The 16,122-nt window shown below is 34.3% G+C and overlaps 1 protein-coding gene across 1 annotated transcript; it reads left to right on the forward strand.

Annotated features, from left to right (window-relative positions):
* The first annotated feature begins 3,324 nt into the window (after nucleotides 1–3,324).
* Nucleotides 3,325–5,006, forward strand: LOC107614214 (uncharacterized). The gene is made up of 3 exons (XM_088496907.1): nucleotides 3,325–3,464; nucleotides 3,582–4,546; nucleotides 4,836–5,006. Exons 2-3 carry the CDS (start codon nucleotides 3,674–3,676, stop codon nucleotides 4,893–4,895), a joined length of 933 nt encoding a protein of 310 aa, XP_088353033.1. The 5' UTR covers nucleotides 3,325–3,464; nucleotides 3,582–3,673; the 3' UTR covers nucleotides 4,896–5,006.
* The last annotated feature ends 11,116 nt before the right edge of the window (nucleotides 5,007–16,122 follow it).

The raw sequence follows: 16,122 nt of genomic DNA on the forward strand, positions 1-16,122 counted from the left end.
CAAGAGTACCCACGCGTATGCGTGGCTGACGCGTGCGCGCCGTTTGGCTAATTTTCAACCCACGCGTTCGCGCGTATGACGCTTGCGCGTCGATGAGTTTTAAGGCCATCCACGCGTGCGCGTGGAGTGCGCGTACGCGTGGCCCTGTTTTCATCCCAAAGTTGATTTTTGAGTTTTAAAAGCCAAATTTCATACTTCTAAGCCTCCGATCTCACCACTTATGTCTTAAATCATTATGATATGCCTAGCATGAGAAAAAGGGCTAGTGAATGTGGTAACTTACGAGTGAAGCAAGGGAAAAATGAATGATCATTGAGGATCAAAGATGATTATGTGAGATGCGGAGAATGGCGGTGGAAGTGCTTGTTATGCCATGGGCCGAAAGGCCGTAATTGTTAATGAATTGGCTGGTTATGGATTTAACCGTGAGCCGGATGGCTGGATTATTGCCGTGTTACGGCGGAGCCATGTTTATGGCCAAGTATAAATGCATATATGCTGTTGATTGAATTGTGAATGTTTGCACTTCCACCATTGGAGATGAGGGTTTCCCTGGGTAGTAGCAATGGCTAGCCACCATGTGCTCCAGGTTGAGACTCGAAGCTCTGTTAACCCAATGTCGTAAGTGTGGCCGGGCACTGTGAAAGGCCCGGATGAGCTCGCCCCCGTAAATATTCACCAATGATGGTGATGGATAAATATTCACCAGTGAGGGTGATGGATATGGATCATGATTATGATCAAGTTTATGATGAGTATAACTCGAGTTGGGGATGCACGACAGATGGACAGTCCAATGGTTAGCTACCAGGACTTGTCGGGTTGGCTCTATAACCGACAGATGATATCATCAGCCACTAGGGACAGGCATGCATCATAAGCATACTACATGAATTGTTTGAGATTGCCTATTTGACTGCATATTACTTGCTAATTGCCTAAATGCCTTATCTGTTCCTATTTGTAAATCTCTTGTCTGATATAACTGTGTTTGCTATATTATACTCCTGCTGGTGGTTGGGAGGTCTAAAGGAATTGGAAAGGGAAGTATTAGTTAGACTGAAGAATCTTTAGTCAGTTGCCACTTACGGTTTAGCTTGTTTATAAGCTTTGATATTATCTGGAGGAAGTTCTAGGATTGCCTTCGGCTTTCCTCTATTATTATGTATTATATATGTGGAAGCTGTTACCGTGCTGGGGACCTCTGGTTCTCACCCATGCGGATTTTGTGGTTTTCAGATGCAGGACGTGAGGTTTCTCGCTGAAGCATGCTGGAGACTTCTGGATTAGCGAAGATCCTTTGTTGTCGGGACTCTGTTTTGGTTTATATATCTTGTTTAGATACTTTTATCTCCATTAAATAATACAAACTGTGATGACTCCTTCTAGAGGGAATTTTTGGAGAATAGGTTTTCTGTATTTGTGTCCCTTTGGGTTTCCTTTGGGGTTTCCTTATTTTATCATATGTATATATTGCCATGCTCGGACCGGTTCTCTTCGCAGCCGGATTTTGAGTCTTGATATTCTTGTTTTTGACACTCTTTATATATATGATCTTGTGCTAGCTTATCCTTTGCTCGTTACGTTATCATTCGGAGTGTTGCGTTTTCGAGTTACGGTTTTTGTTTACCCCTTTTTCTTCAAAGGCTCCTAGTTATAATCAATCATTCATAATACTATACGTACTAAATTTTTGTTTTAGAGGTCGTAATACCTTGCCATCTCTGAATTATGACTTAAGCATAAGACTCTGTATGGTAGGGTGTTACACATGTAGAATATTTTCATAGTTCGTTTCTACCTTTAGTAAACTAGCTATATTATTTTGGTAATTTGTTTTAGGCTCTAGCGAATTATATAAATTTATAACAAGACAAAAATGCAATTATAATTAGAACATTTGAATAATTTTAGAAAAAAATATTTTATTTAGGCAAATTATTTAGACATTAATTATTACGTATCAATATGTCTATAATTAACTATCAATCTTTGTCTTTACACTTTGTGTGAATAAATGATGAAAAAAAGGGGAAAAATAAATAAATAAAAGGAGGAGTGAATCTTTTGATCATATCCAAAATATAATACATAATTAACTCAAACACTAGTCTCATTTAGTAAAATTTTTTCTACTATTCGTTTTTGATGAATTCAATACTTTAGGAAAGTGTTTGTTTTAATGTTTACCATTTTAGTTTTGAAAATAACAATTTAGAAATAATATATGAAGAATGTTAGAGTACAATCATAATTTATTATTTTTTATTATTAATTAATTATTAATATTTAAAAATAGAATAATGTTACGCATTTAATTTTTTTATGAATTAAATCTAATTAAATTAAATAATAAGATTTAAAATAATACTAATTATAATTTATTTTTGTTATGTTAGATTAACTTGGCTAGATTTGGTTAACAAAAAAATTTAAATGTATAATATTATTTTTAAAAATATGAGTTAAAATATATTATTAGATTATTAAATTAAAAAAATTAAATTAATAACTAAAAATAATAATAAAAGAATAATAAATTCTAATAATTTTTAACTTTTTTTATAATATATTTCATAATTAAGAAATAGGAGTAATACATTCTCATAACATTTAAACAAGACTATCGATAAAAATGTTAAATATTTTAAAAGTAATAAATAAAATTTATTTTAGACGTCAAACTCTAGAATCAATTACTTGTTAGGTTTACAATTACTAATCAGATCAAATATCAAGTCTCAATTATTTTGAACTTCTTTATATTCTTTCTTTTATTTTTCTTCTCTTAAATCTAGAAAGTATATGTAAAAAACTCAATTATGATCTGAAAATTCTCTTCTTCTTTTTTTCTCCCAAAGTCTTTTTATTAACAGGGACCAAACCTCTTTTCCTGCATCATATCCAAAAACCAAAATCAGAAAATCACCGGCAACTTCCGAAGCCGGTGAACCCAGTGAAGTATTCAATTGAAAGGCTCAAAAAATCAACGGAAGGTACCCTTCTTTACATTCTTTCTCTCTCCCACCTCTACTACCACCACCGTACAACACTATATAAAACCCTTCTTGACCCATACATCCATGATCCAACCAACACAAGGCCCCCCAATTCTTTTCTCATTCTTGTCGCATTTTCTTTTCATTTGTGTTTTTCTCCCTCGGTATCCGTGCAAGCCTCTTGTCGCTGCAAGTCACCAAAACGCAGAACAAGGCTGCCGTTTTGTTCTCTCCCACCCCGCACTACCCAAAATTTGCGCGCTTTTTTGACACTGTGGAAACGCTAAACGACGAACCAAAGCGCGTTAAACGCAGAATCATGAGATATTGCCTTCGTCAACTCTATCATTGTTCCACAGCTGTGTATCAGAATCACTAACATGAACATGATGACTTCAACAAAATTGGATCTGATTCCACTTCTTCTTCTTCTTCCTCTAAAGCCTTTCGCAATTCTCGTGTAATGTAAGTAATGCATTTTACTGTTATCTTCTTTCTTTCTCCTAGAAAATTTCTCACCAAGCTAAATTGCTTTTCACTCCCTCTTCAAAACATACTCACACAGTACTTCTTGAATTGCAGAAACTCCACTACTCAGCCGCTTGCTGAAAAGTGAAAACAGAAAGAGCTCAAAAAAAAAAAAAAAAGAGAAAAAAAACTCAAGGACGAAAAGAATGGGAAAATCAACAGGAAATGGTAAAGATTGGGCGCAGATCTACGCGATCTACGGCATGGAGCAGTGGCAAACCTTAATCATATTATTATGCCAAGCGATCCTCTTCTCAGTGATGTCGGTGCTGTATCTCATCTACTTCGACCGAATCTGCGTCTCATTCGAGCGTCTTCTCTCCGCCGCCGCAGTTCCACGTGGCTCGGCTCGCTTTGCCGCAGGTCTAACTGGCTCCGCCACTGCACTCCTCGCTCTCTGCCTCTTCTTCGCCGCTGCAAACTTTTTTTATTCCGCCCTACCACTACACCACCGGATGGCTCATCGCATCGTCGCCGCCGTATCTGACTGGTCCTCCGTCCGCCTCGCACTCGACCTCGGCTGCTGCGGCCGCGGTATCCTTCTCAACGCCGTCGCCTCCCGCCTCAAAAAAGAAGGCAGCTCCGGACGCGTAGTCGGAATTGATCGCCATCGGCGGACCACACTCGCCACCCTACGGGCCGCCGTGGCGGAAGGCGTCGCCGAGTACGTCACGTGCCGGGAGGGTGACGCACGGCGGCTGCCGTTCCCGGACAATTGCTTCGACGTGGTGGTGTCTGGCGCGTTTGTGCACACGGTCGGGAAGGAGCACGGTGTGAAGACGGCGGAGGCTGCGGCGGAGAGGATGAGAGCGGTGGCAGAGATGGTGAGGGTATTGAAGCCTGGTGGGATGGGGGTTGTGTGGGACCTGGTGCACGTGCCGGAGTATGTAGCCAGACTCCATGAGATGAAGATGGAGGATGTTAGGGTTTCGGAGCGCGTGACGGCGTTCATGGTCAGCAGCCACATAGTCACTTTCCGGAAACCCAGCCACCACGTTCAGGGCCTTGCCGCCGATGAGGTTCGCCTGGATTGGAGATTATGCTAATGTGGCATGCTGATGTGTCACAATCGATTCTTAAAATAGAATTTTAATGGGTTGATCCGGTTTAAATCGAATACAATCCAATCAAATCAAATTACTGGATGGACTTCAGAGTTCAGACCCTGCTAATTTACATCATATACATAGATAAAAAATTATATATATTTAAACATTTTACACTAAGGAGTGTATTTCCTTTTCTTTTTTTTTTTTTTACCATATATATATATTTTTCTAATTGTTGAGTTTTGGTGGGTATGTGAAGGTGGCTGGCGAGGCGAAGTCGAACCAGATATGGTATTGTTTGGAAATTAAATGGAGTTAGTAGTCATAGTCTATTAGGGGGAAGGTAGAGAGATATGTAATAATTTGGGAAGTTACTTTGATATTTTGTCATATTTGGTAAATGATGGAAATGGTGACTGATTTTTGTAAAGTTACTTGCAAATATATGATGTTGATTTTTATCAACAGCAATGAAATATATGGCATATGATGTAGTTTATGGTAGTATTTCTGTATTTGATTTGTTTATTACTATGTTAGTGAAATTTGATTTGTGAAGGTAGATGCAATAATTTATTTCTCAGTTAGAAAAGCACAATTTGTTAAGAGTGTTAGTGCAAATTTGATGATTCTAGATTTGAAGTTATTGAAGTTGGTAAATCTTTTTGATGTTTTCAAGTTTAACATATTTAGTAAGTAGTAAAACTCAAAGGTGTTTGTTTTGTGGTGTATTTCTCAGTTTTTGATACAAGTGAAAAGTTTTTTGACCAAATTGACAATGGGATTTATTAATGAGTATTAATAAATCACTACAAGGGAAAAAAAGCCTTTGATTGTGGTTGAATTGTAGGAGATCAAATTTGATTAGTTGCTTTCCGTTTGAATGTTTAGTCTCACTAAGGTGTCACTGTCTTTTCTTTATTTCTTTAGTGATGCAAGTTTCTTCCCTCCATGTGATGCTGGACTAAATTGAAAAAAGTTGAAATAAACAGGATTGAATAGATGGATGGAAAAACAAAAGTAGGTGGTTAGTGATATTTCTTTCTTTTCCAGTACAGTTCCAACTTAGTGCGTGGACGGAGGTTGTGAGAGAGGGATTTGATATGATGGAGTGTAACTTGTTATTTGTTGGAGAGTCATAATCCTGTGAATTTATATGGTGAAGCATCTAACAAATGTTCTTCAAGAATTTGTTTGTTGCAACTGTGAGTTTGTTAGTAGTTGGCTGTGTTATTAGCTATGGCCTAATTACTAAACACAAAATAAAAAAGATTTTTCCTATAATTTAACTATATAGTCTTAGTTATCTTGGGTAGATAACATTTTAGTCTCAATATTCGATTTCATATATAAGATAAAATAGCTCATAATTTTTTTTAAAAAAAAATAGTATTATATACTTCTCTTTTGTATATTTTTTATTTTTAATAATAAAAATAAAAAATAAAAATTTGTCTTTTATACAATAAAAGAAAAGCATATAAAAAAAAATTGTGTACAAAGAGTAGCGCAAAGATCTCTTTTCATTTTATAATAACAAATTTGTTTCCAATATTTTCTTTTTTAAATTGTTGGATTAGCTTTTATGTACAAAATCATATTTTAGTAAATAATTAACATATCTTTTTACCTAATATTAAATTAGAAGTCTACTACCTTATTTTAAAATTGTTTTCTTCTATTGCAGTCTTAAAAATGCTTAGTAATGACTACATATACATGTGTCAAAACTGGACCTTTGATTGAGGGAGAAAAAAAACAAGAGATTAAATTCACTCTTCTAAATATTTTGTACAATGAATAATAAATCTATGTAACTAACATACCCCCTTCTTCAAAGTTACTTGTATTGTTTCATACGTAATTCAATAATTGTAGCAGTTAATTGAGCAATTTACTTAAACATGAGCTCATGGCTGTGAGGATGTCACTTTAAATAAGAAATTGCTTGAAATGTACTTGTTTGGCAAATTATGCTAACATGGATAATGGATTCATAACTGATTTCTTAGGTTCTTTTCATCTCAAAGCATTAGTTTACTTTGTTTTTGTTTTATATTGTTGCTTTGTTACATATTCAATGTTTGCTAGCTTCTTGCTTTCAACCTCACTGAGTAGGAACATTAGATATAATTTTTATATCATTTCCAAAAAAATATAAAATAAAATAAAATAAAATAAAATATAAATAATATTATTAATAATAAATAAATTATAAAATTATTAATTATAGTAACAGGAGGACCACATGGTGCATGTGCAATTGATGAGTTCTAATCCTGACACAAGAAGAGTATTGGGCCATCCATCAATACATGCTCTATTCCAAAATCAAAGCCTTGCTTTCCTTTGTTAGGTTCAATCAATGTGGATATATATCTCTTTTTTTTTTCTTTCTGTCAGATGATAAACATGTTCATGATTTATCTATATCTTAAAAAGTTATAAGATCCCTCATTGTAAATAAAATGGAGAAAATTGAGGGTTAACATTTTTTGGTTAAAACGTTTAATTGGTGTTGATTCGAATATAAGATAATAGAATTTTGTTAGGTAGATAATAATTTTTGTAAATAATGTAAATAATAGACTCTAGAATTAATCTAATAAAGTAAAAAAATATTCCATCTTCAAATTACTTTTTAAACATTAACATTAGAATAATCATCTGTACATCTGGTGAATTGAACATCTAGCTATTGTTAACTATGTATGAATAAATTGAATCAAAAGAAATAACAATCTAATTAAAAATAATAAACATAATCATCTGTATATTTATTAAATTGAACATCTGTCATATCTATTATTCATATTATTTAATATTCTCATTATTTACTTATACTTTTTTGACATAATAATGTTATTCCATTTGTGATATTTTTTTATTATATATTTTGCATTAATTTATAAAAAATAATTAATATTATTAAAACAAGACTGACAATATTTATTTTCTATAAGATAAATGTAAAAAATAGTAATTACTAATATTTCTTGATAAAAATTGTGATAAGAATTCTGCAGTCTCTATCTCTTCCACGAATAATAATAATAATAATAATAATAATAATAATAATAATAATAATAATAATAATAATAATAATAGATCATTAATTTGGATCTTACTATTATATATATGTATTAAAAGTTTCAAGGTTAAGTAGCATGGAAAGTGTGTCACTTTTAGAAATATAGACCAAACTGCAAAACAGCAAAAGTGCTTTGCCATTAAGTTTTTCACAATTGGACCAAAAACATTGAAAATTCTAATTAGGTTCAGTTCCGGGAGAATAATAAATTAGACAGTGAATATATGGCAATTTACATAAATAAATTTGTTGTCCTTTAAATTTATGTAACTACATTCTTTCAAACAAGAAAACGTAAATATATTGTTTCATATATCTATAAAAATCGTTACTGGCAGTAGCGATTTACGGGAAACACATAATTCGTTATAACTAGCCGCGAATTACATGTAAATGGAGAAATACAAAAATTTCTAGAGGCTGCCACGGTTTCTGTTCAAAATGGGTTGTGCATAAATTGCTACTGATAGTAGCAGTTTATGTGTATTAGGCTGACAGTAGCAGTTTATGTGTATTGGGACACGTGCGTAAACTACTGGAGGTAGCAGCGGTTTACGTTAAGTATGTGTGAGTGTGGCTGCCTATATAAACCCCTCAAAGACCAAAAGTGGAGGAAGAGTGTTATTTCTCACAAGCTACCGGCCACCCTCCATGAATTTCTCAAACTCACCAAGGTAACCACTCACGACCTTCCCATCGACAGGCAACCCAAGCTGAAACGCCACATCTTGCAATGTCACTGTGCACTCTCCGAAAGGCATATGAAAGGTGTGCGTCTCATGACGCCACCTCTTAACGAATGCACTGACCAATGGCTCGTCCAACCAGAACCAGTGGCTGTTTAACCTGGCCAAGTGGTACAATCTATCCCTCTCTGAATACGAGATGATCCTTTCATACATGGACATATTTTATTGCCGTCTCACACTATAAATACACCTAGTTGACTTCACACAACATAAAAGATATACACAAAACAATTAAATTCTATTATCCACAACAAATCCTCTTATCTAATAATAACAAATTGCTTAAACCATCAACCAACAAAAAAACAATAAAACAATTAAACTATTAATCTATTAATCAATCGTCAAATCAAATTAAAATTTTATATTATAAAAATTAATATAATAATAAATATAATATAATAGTAAATATAATAAATAACAACCACAATTATAAAAATATAATAATAGTGAATATAATACTTCATATAATAAAAATATAATAATAATAAATAAAATAAATAACAAACACAATTATAAAATTTTGATAAAACAAAAAGATTAAAAAAAATAATTATAAAAAATAAAAAAAGATAAATAATAAAAAAGGGACTCATATGAGCATAAACAATAAGAATTTTAAAAAAAAAAAAAAAACCAATAACACAAGGAATAAGATTGATAAAAGGAAAATAAATTCAGTTAATTAATCATATTTGGAAATTAAGGAAACAAAAATCACTACCTAAACCGATTCGTATGTATTTTTTGGAATCTCCTATCTATTGGTACTTTTAAGATTAATTGTGATGCTAGTTATTTTGGTTCGGGTGATAGTGTTGGTTTTACTTGTGTTATTAGAGATTGTAATGGGAGCTGGCAGAGGGGGTGTTTGGGAATGATTGAGAGTAATAATATTCTTCAAGGAGAATTATTTGCTATTTGGAGAGGATATCTCTTAGCTTGGGATGTGGGTCAACGAGATGTTATTTGTGAGACGGATTGTGTGGAAGCATTTAATCTTGTTACTCAAGATGGTTTTGGGTTTATTGATCCACTGGTGCTCAAAATAAGATATATCATGCATTGAAATTGGCGGGTTGACTTTCGTTTGATTATGAGAGATGCAAACACGGTGGCAGATACTATGGCAAAGATGGCGATGAAGTTACAACTTTCGCATGTGGAGCTTCTTTCACCTTGGGAGGAGTTTAAGAGTAGTCTTGAACGAGACTGTCCCTCTATTTAGGCAGTTCCTTGTTTTGTTTGTTTTGTTTTTCTTTGTTTAATTTATTTCAGTCACAAAAAAAAAAAAAAAACCGATTCGTATGTATAACTCTACTACATTTTACATCCTAACATGCAAAGCCTAATTTCAAACTATAAGGATTAAACTATAAATTCTAGTTCCTCTACCTTAGTATCATTTTTGTAATTAACAAATGTTAACGCTAAAAAAAATAAAATATAACTGACCTTGTCACCAATGGCACTGGCAATATGGGCAACACCGTTCAATCGGTACAAGTTCTGTTCGTTTGCCATGATATCCAGCTAGAGGTCGACACTCGGATACCTCGGACCCACTCTCAAGTTGCTCTGACCTCTCTCTAAAATTTTCTCTCTCTAAATAACCTCAAAATGATTCCAAACGAGTAATCCGCGGCTGCCTTCCACGGTTTATATAGGCATTCACTCTCCACGTAAATTGCTGCCTCTAGCGCAACAGTTTACGCACGTGTCTCAATACACATAAACCGCTATTGTCAGTAGCAGTTTATGGCCAAGCATCAATAAACAGAAATCGTGACAACTTTTAGCGATTTTTGTGTTCCCCTATTTACATGTAATCCGCAGCTGGTTATAGCGGATTATGTGTTTCCCATCAACCGTTATTGCTGGTAGAAATTTTTATAGATATATAAAACAATGTATTTGTGTCTTTATGTTTAAAAGAATGCAATTGCATAAATTTTGAAAAGCAAAAAATTTATTTATGTAAATTGCCTTAAATATATACGGTAGAAGGGGCTAGTTTCTTGCCTTACGATTCAATTTTCTCGTTGGAACAGAGTACACATATTTATAAAATCCATAAAATTGATATAAAATTAAATTGAATTTATACAATCAGATTATTATAGCATACGATACATTAGTTTATCTTGGGGCAACTGTTCTTAATATATAACAATATATCTTTCAAATTGTCCTCAATAAAGCTATTATCATAAATAAAACTACTATCTTTCACACTTGTTATCTAAAGAAAAACATATTGTCTATATGTTATATATATTGATCCTTAATTAGAATGAATCAATCTTCTTTAGCCGTTTATATTTTCACATGTCGTTAAAAATGGGTCAGTTAATTTTTTCAAATAAAATTTTAAAAAATTACTAAGACAAACATATAGCAAGAGAATTGATTTGCTCTAATATTCCCCTGAAAATTTCTAATGTTACATATGACGCTGTTAATGTCGAGAAAATTTATTGGGTCCAATACAGAATGATTAGGTCCAAACAAAAAGGAAAGGCCCACAAAACCCCATACATAGACATGGAAAATGTTAAATTCTGGCATGAGATGAATTATTTATGTTATCCTAGCGTTTACAGAGGTGAACTGAAAAAACAAACAAACAGATTAGTACAAACAGGACGGTCCTATAAAAATGAAAAATTTGATCTGCATCTTGTGCAGTGCAGGGGAAGAAGAAGATGAAGAAAAAGCCGTACAGTATTTGCCAGTTTTGCACCCTGGCCCTTCTCCCTGAGCAGCTGCCACTTGTGGCTGACCAATTTGATAAGCCATGTCTTGATCGTAACATACAACAGTTACTTATGTTTGCTTTGTAACTTGAAAAATAAATAAATGAGTAATATTTTAAATAGGTCTTTAAAGATTTGGTGGTCTTATATATTTGTCTTTCAAAAAAATTAACTAAGTCTTTGGTCTTTAAAATTATTAGATATATGCTATATATATTTTTAGTTTAGATTTAGCCGGTTAACCGAATACTTTCTCTCTTATGTGGAGGTGATCAGTGTGACGTGTCAGGTTTAATGCTACGTGTCGTTTCCAGGACACATTGGTCCCTGCACACGTGGCCAAAACGATGTCGTTTAAGTGCTTCTCTAAACGACGTCGTTTTGAGTAGGACAGATTAGTCCCCAATCTTTCTCCTGGAAGTGTTATAAAACGACAGTATTTTGAATGCGGACCTACTATAAAAACGCACACCCTTTTCCTTTCTCTATGTAAAATTACCTGAAACCCCACACCCTCATCCAAATTTTACAAGGTAACCCTTCATCTTCCTCAACTCCATTAACGTTGATTGAAGTCTGTAACAGTGGTTTGACGGCGACTAGTTGGTGGCAGTGGTGTGTCGTGCATATTGCTATTGTTGGAGGTAAATTTACTAATTTTTTTCTGAATTAAATTGAAGGTGAAGATTGAAGTATGACGAATATGCATATCTTGTGTAGGGTAGATCATAGATAGTGTGTTGTTATAGGTTAAGTCAGAGTTGTAAATTGATTTAGGTTATGCTGTTTCATAATAATGTTAACAATGTCGGTGTTAAAAATTGGATTCTATTTTAATGTTGTTGTAATGTGTTTGTTTCTTGTTTAAATTATGATAGATTTTTATTTTTTGATATTTAGAAGAGCAAAGACGTGGTATTTGGTGAAAGTTTTGTTAGAGACAACAAGAGGATACTTGTGTACATCAATGGAGAAGTCAAAAAGTTTCTCCCAATGGACATTGACTTGATATGTTTCTTTGACTTGAAGAAACTTTTTTTAGACTTGGGTTACCATGAGTACAAAGCAATATATTGGTATGATCCTACTTCTACTGACCTGGAATCCGGTCTTCACCCATTCACGGAGACAAAAAGATCAGAGCTTTGCAAAAGAACAAGATGCTAAATGAGGATACTAACGAATTCTACATCTATTTTGACCATCGAATCATGGAAGATACGGAGTTCATTAATGATGATGATGGTGTTAGTGTTGAGGAGGTGGATATGCAAGAGGTTAGTGCTGAGGATGATGGTGTTGACAATGATGTAAATATTGAGAGTTCTGATAGTAATGATGGGTATGAGTCTATAGAAGATGCACTGTATTAGCCTTTACCTTCCGGATATGATTTTTCGGATTCAAGTGAGGAAGAAAAGTCAGTTGGAGGTGGTAAAGAAAGGGAAGAATAATGGGAAGAAGAAATCTCTAATGAAGACCTTGCATAAGAAATCAAAAGTTGGTAAGCCTGTTAATGGGCCAGTTGGCAAGGGCAACGATGAGTCAAAAAGGATAGGCATTGGAAGAGAAGAGGTAGCTGGACCATCTGTTCAGAAAAAGAGTCATGGTGGGCCTACCAGGTCCAATAAGAGTGATTATGGGCCTGCTGGAATAGAAAAGGTTGTTAATGGACCTTCTGGTGACAACAAAAATAATGCTACACCTGCTAGTGCCAATGAGACTGCATCAAAGTCCAGAAAACCTGCTACACTTGATGAAGAACTTGGTGTGGAGTTGTTACCTGAATCGACATTGAGTTTGAGTATGAGTTTGAATAATTGTTGATTCCAGAAGACTCAAGTGATGATGGAGGAAATGGGTTTGATTGGTTTAATTCAAGTGCAGAATTTGGGGAGGTCCAATTTCAGCTGAACATGGAGTTTGAGTAACTTGAACAGTTTAAGCAAGCTTTGAAGGACTTCACAATAGCAGAGGGTAAGAGGATATTTTACAATAAGAGAAGGGTTAGGGCTGCTTGTATACATGGAGAATTCTCGCCTGGAAAGGAAGTGCAAAAAGTCAAGGCAAAGGCAAGAAAAGCAGCTAAAGAAAAGGCAAATTTAAAAGCTGCTAAGGAGTGGAGATGACAAAGCTGATATGGTGGTGGCAACAAATGAGTCTGAAGGTGAAGGTGATAAAGACAATGATGGGGTAGTGGATAAAGATTGTGGAGCTAATGCCAATGATGGAGCTACTGCCAGTGAGGTAGAAGGACAAGCTAATGCAGCAGATAATTAAAACATTGCAAATCAAGGTGAGAAAATGGTGAATCGGAGAAGCATGATTGTCTCTGGCTTATATACTGTTCAAAGAACACACAGTCAGGTGAGTATCAATAAAGACTTACAACCCCACTCACACGTGTGGAAGAGAATTTGGCAGCAATATGTCAGATCAAAATTGGATAGTAGAAAAGCTAGAAAAGAGATTGTTGAGTCAGCCACGTTTGACACATACAGAGGTATGGGATCACATGAAGGTTGATTACAATGTCATACTCAGTGACAAAATATTGTACAGAGGACTCGGATGGCTAGGAAGAAGTATGTTGGTAACGAGAAGGCGCGATATGAAAAGCTGCGAGACTACCTGAATGAGATACACATGTATTTTTTGTTATGTTATTTCAAAAAGTAACACTTCCCGAGATTTCAACGATTTGAGAACATTGGCTTAAATTACTTTAACATTGACTTTCTTTGCTAGTCAATGTCATGATTACTTCTTAGACAACCATCAATATCAGATTTCACTAGAACCATTCTTTGTTATAGTCCTTAATCTTTATCTTCTAATAAAAATCTCAATAAAGTATTTACGTGTTATTGGGAACAAAACATTGAGAATGTTTGAGTTACACAAATTCAATAATTGTCTGCACGTTTGTCATGTTGAAATTTAATCATTTGATTCTTAAGAAAGAAATAAATTGCATTCTCAAATGTTTAATTTGTATGAATTAGGAGTATAATTAAGTGAATTCTTGTCATACTAAGATATATACTTTGTTATGTTATTTCAAAAAGTAACACTTCATAATAAAATTTTTATGTTATATATATAATAATCATTTTGTTATGTGTTTCCTATGGTTCTTAATTAATAATCCAAATTATATGTTTACACAGAGCAATGCAAGTTCATCTGCACTGTTGGCAGTGGATTTCATACTTCAATCTCCTTCGTTATTTGATAAATTATACATTTGCTTATATGCTTGCAAAAGGGGTTCAAGGCTGGATGTCGCCCTTTGATAGATTTAGATGGATGCTTTTTTAACGACTTTTATGGGGACAGTTATTGTCAGCTGTAGGACAAAATGCGAACAATCATTTTTATGTGATTGCGTATGTAGTAGTTGATAGTAAGACAAAGGCTAGTTGGAAATACTTTTTGGGATTGTTACAGGATGATCTTGGGCAATGCACTGACGATGGTTGGAACTTCATCAGCGATCAACAAAAGATATCCCCGAATATCACATAGGTTTAATGTTTTAACTTTTAATGTTTGTTATGTTTACTATCTTAATGTTTTTTATTCTTGCTATTTTAATCATGGTTATGTATGTTATTATCTGCTGCCGTAGGTTTAGTGTTAATGTCTTTTAGCTGTAGATACTTTTTATATTTAGTATTTTTATATTTGTTATTTTCAGGTCTGTTTGAAGTATGATGTAGGGTCTTTTGCTAGCACTAAAGGAGGTTACGCCTAACGCACATCACAGAAACTGCCTTAGGCACATTTGGAAAAATTTCACAAATAAATACAAGGATACACAGCTTAAGAACGTGGTCTGAGCTTGTGCCAAAGGTTTAACATTTGCAAAGTTTAATGAGAACACGCAAAGCCTGAAGAGGATGAACGAGGACGCACGGGCTTACCTTGCAAAATTGGATCTAGGATGCTAGACTAAGTCAAAATTCAGCCACTGGCATAAGCTAGACAACATCACTAATAACATGACAGAGGCGTGGAATGCCAAGATAATGCACCATAGGAAAAAATCTATCCTAACAATGCTAAAGGAGCTCAAATGTTACATTATACGGAGGATGACACAATACAAAAAGGCTCTAAGTACATACACTGGTGTAGTTGCTCCTGTACAACAAAAAATGATGGAAGTAATTATGAAAGACACAAAGCACTGGACTACTTAATGTGCTGGCGATGATGCCAGACATGTATTGGAGGTACAAATGCACATGAAGAAGCTGGGAGTGCATTTGGATAACAACACATACATGTACATATAACATGTGGTAACTTACAGGTATAACACTTAAATTTATACATTTTAGTTGTTATTGTGACAAACTGTATATCTAATTGTAGTTAATAATCACTTATAGGTATTCCATATATGCATGCCATGGCTGCTATTGCTAAAAGGGAAAATAGAGCAGACACATATGTGCACAAGTGGCTGAAGATGGATGCTTTCAGAGCAACATATGGTCATTTCATTAGCCCTTTTAATAGTGAAGAGTATTAGGATAATTATGGAGAAATAAGTTCAATCCCTCCCAAGATTAAGAGGCCAATAGATCGCCTAGTAAAGAGAAGGAGACTAGATCCAGTGGAAGATAGACCAGAGGGTACTAAGGCAAAAAAGACCTTCAAAGTCACATGTGAAAAATGTGGAGAGCCTAGCCATAATGCTAAGACCTACAAGGGAGCTTCTAAGGCTGAGACTATTGCTAAAGGAAAAGTCAAGGGAAAATTCAAGAAAAAGTCATTTGCAACACAAGAAGAGGTTCAGGTTTCTCAATCAGCACTAATAACTCATGTATTCATGATTAACACTTACCTTCTTATACTAAATGTGATATATTGTGGAGCTTGAGATATGTGATAACATGTTTAGGATTGAGATTTTTTACAGCAATTAGTTGCTCTGTTATA

Source organism: Arachis ipaensis, chromosome B8 (genome assembly GCF_059453495.1).
Source record: "Arachis ipaensis isolate K30076 ecotype BB chromosome B8, ASM5945349v1, whole genome shotgun sequence".
Classification (NCBI taxonomy): Eukaryota; Viridiplantae; Streptophyta; class Magnoliopsida; order Fabales; family Fabaceae; genus Arachis; species Arachis ipaensis.